The 1,262-nt window shown below is 49.2% G+C and overlaps 1 gene segment (V, D, J or C); it reads left to right on the top strand.

Moving 5' to 3' along the window:
• Positions 1 to 187: 187 nt before the first annotated feature.
• Positions 188 to 806, top strand: LOC117798740 (the record flags this gene model as incomplete). The annotated part of the segment is given in 2 exon segments: positions 188 to 348; positions 462 to 806. Coding segments are annotated over 2 exon segments (391 nt in total), but the record flags the coding sequence as incomplete, so codon positions are not given.
• Positions 807 to 1,262: the final 456 nt, after the last annotated feature.

The following is a 1,262-nucleotide window of genomic DNA, read 5'->3' as shown; positions in this document are numbered from 1 at the left end:
GTAAAACTGAAGTCGCACATGGAGGCCAATTATATACTCTAGAAAGTTATATCATGAAATATAATTTTTTTTCGAAGGTGGTCAATACCACAAAAAAAAAGGCTGTCACATCTGCTCTGGTTACTGACTGCTATGTCAGCACAATCCCAAGCTGAATATATAGTCAGAGGACATGCAAATAGGGCCCTCCCTCTGCTGATTAAAACAGCCCAACCCTGAATCTGCAGCTGGGAGAGGAGCCCCAGCCCCAGGATTTCCAGGTGTTCCAATCAGCAATCAGGGCAGAACACAGAGAGCTCACCATGGAGTCTGTGCTCGGCTGGGTTTTCCTTGTTGCTCTTTTAAAAGGTAACTCATGCTGAACAAGAGACATGGAGTANCATGGAGTATGTGAGTGGATCTGAGGGAGACAAACAGGGGGTGTGTGACAGTTTCCTGACCAGGATGTCTTGTGTCTGCAGGTGTCCAGTGTGAGGTGCAGCTGGTGGAGTCTGGGGGAGACCTGGTGAAGCCTGGGGGGTCCCTGCGACTCTCCTGTGCAGCATCTGGATTCACCTTCAGTAGCTATGCCATGAGCTGGGTCCGGCAGGCTCCAGGGAAGGGGCTGCAGTGGGTCGCATACATTAGCAGTAGTGGTAGTAGCACATACTACGCAGACTCTGTGAAGGGCCGATTCACCATCTCCAGAGACAACGGCAAGAACACGCTGTACCTGCAGATGAACAGCCTGAGAGCCGACGACACGGCCGTGTATTACTGTGCAAGTCACACAGTGAGGGGACATCAGTGTGAGCCCAGACACAAACGTCACTGCAGAAGGGGATCTGGACCAGCAGGGGGGCACACTAGTCACCAATTCTGTCCTTAAACCCCAGGAGCAGCTGCAGATGGAAGTTGTGGGCAGGTTTCCTGTCACGATCTGGGGCTTCCTCTCCATAGAGCAGTTGCCCCCAGGGACCCTCTCTGCACACATGATTCTGTGCTCACCTCTTCACTCTCTGACTTAGAAAATTTTTCTAATGGGAAAGCAGATATAGTAAAAACCACAAAAAACAGAATCACTCAGAATGTGTCTTCTTTTCCCTAAATCCCAATGAATTACAAATACANTTCCCTAAATACCAATGAATTACAAATATCCTGATGCTCATCAGTTGAACCTTCACAGGAATCCCAGCTGCACTCAGTGTGCATCACAGGACCTCCCAGCTCAATGTGCAAGCTTGACAAAGCAGCATTAATTGGATGATGGACATGAGGTC

This window comes from Ailuropoda melanoleuca, unplaced genomic scaffold (assembly GCF_002007445.2).
Source record: "Ailuropoda melanoleuca isolate Jingjing unplaced genomic scaffold, ASM200744v2 unplaced-scaffold3349, whole genome shotgun sequence".
Classification (NCBI taxonomy): Eukaryota; Metazoa; Chordata; class Mammalia; order Carnivora; family Ursidae; genus Ailuropoda; species Ailuropoda melanoleuca.
The sequence above is the reverse complement of the archived record's forward strand: the minus strand, read 5'-3'. Positions and strand labels throughout refer to the sequence as shown.